Source organism: Octodon degus, unplaced genomic scaffold (assembly GCF_000260255.1).
Source record: "Octodon degus isolate 3935 unplaced genomic scaffold, OctDeg1.0 scaffold00059, whole genome shotgun sequence".
NCBI lineage: Eukaryota > Metazoa > Chordata > Mammalia > Rodentia > Octodontidae > Octodon > Octodon degus.
Genome location: NW_004524635.1, coordinates 5,869,450 through 5,870,766, shown reverse-complemented (window position 1 = coordinate 5,870,766; position 1,317 = coordinate 5,869,450). Strand labels below are relative to the sequence as shown.

General features: G+C 33.1%; 1 protein-coding gene across 1 annotated transcript in view; it reads left to right on the top strand.

Annotated features, from left to right (window-relative positions):
• The window catches only part of Top2b (DNA topoisomerase II beta), a 54,585-nt gene that overhangs the window by 2,744 nt on the left and 50,524 nt on the right, over window positions 1–1,317 (top strand). The window contains exon 4 of the mRNA XM_012515344.1: window positions 596–659. Coding sequence (XP_012370798.1) covers window positions 596–659 — 64 coding nt within the window. The remainder of the gene's footprint in view (window positions 1–595; window positions 660–1,317) is intronic.

The following is a 1,317-nucleotide window of genomic DNA, read 5'->3' as shown; positions in this document are numbered from 1 at the left end:
TTTTTTTTGCGAAACCGGGGATTGAACTCAGGCCCTTGCGCTTGCCAGGGAAGCGCTTATTCCACTGAGCCATCTCCCCAGCCCTATGGTTTAGTATTTTGATTCCTAATGATGTTAAAAACTAATTCAAAAATAACTGTTGGTTTCTGTTAAAGTGACATATAAAGTCACTAGGATATTGAAGGAGATTGAGGGAAATATATGTTACCTATTAAACTATAATTAAACCAAATTTTTTACATTAGACTTGGTTTAAGTGATTAAGTGCAGTTTTTGTTCTCATTTGTTTTTTCGGGGGGTTGGAAATTGAACCCATGGTAATGCTCTAACATTGAGCTCCAGCTCTAGCCCTTGCTTATTTTTATATGCCATTAAATATCCTCCTGTTTTATGGTGAAAAACACAACTAATTTGGTATGATATAAAATTTAAGAATTTTTTTTTAGAAAGTAAGGGTTTTTTTTTTTTTAGAAATTAAGTGATTTGCATTCATTATTAACATATATAAATATTTATATTAGTGATGCAGTGTGGTGCATATATTTGTTTATATACCTGTATATTTTGTTACTCATTGAGCTATTTAATTTTGTAGTTAATGCAGCTGACAATAAGCAGAGGGATAAGAATATGACCTGTATTAAGGTTTCTATTGATCCGTAAGTATATTTCAAGTTTAAATTTTTAGCTAAGTTTTTTTTTTTTTAAATCAGGTAATCCCCAATTTATGAATACTTCTCAAATGTATAATGTGTCTGGTTAATGCATTGTTGTTTTCTTATTGCTTTGGACTTTATTTTTGCCTTTGTCATCATTTTATAACTCCCCCGTCCCTTTAGGAACTACATATGACCATTTTTCTTTGATGTTAATGCTGTTTTAGTGATTAGTATAATCACTCTGTCTCTCCTTACCTTTAGGAGTTAAAGTGAAGGGGTATTAGTGTTATTTTGCATATGTTACGAGTTAAATTTATTTTTTGTGAATGTCCTTTAGACTTTTCCATTTATGACATGGTTTAATTACATATTGTTGATATGATGGAATATGTGTTAGTGTTTAACTAATTAGATTTCTCTATGACTATTTTTTAAAATCAACATATAAATGTAAGGATAATAGGGCTGGCCAGATAGCTCAATGGATTAAAGTGCTTCCTTAGGCAGATGCAGGGACTGGGGATTCGATCGAGGTATGCTGACGTGACTGAGATTGGGTGTGGTGGTGCGCCCCTGTAATCCCAGCGTTTGGAAGGCTGAAAACAGGAGGATCACTATGAGTCCCATCTGTGTAGTGAGACTGTAGAGCCTGTATAAA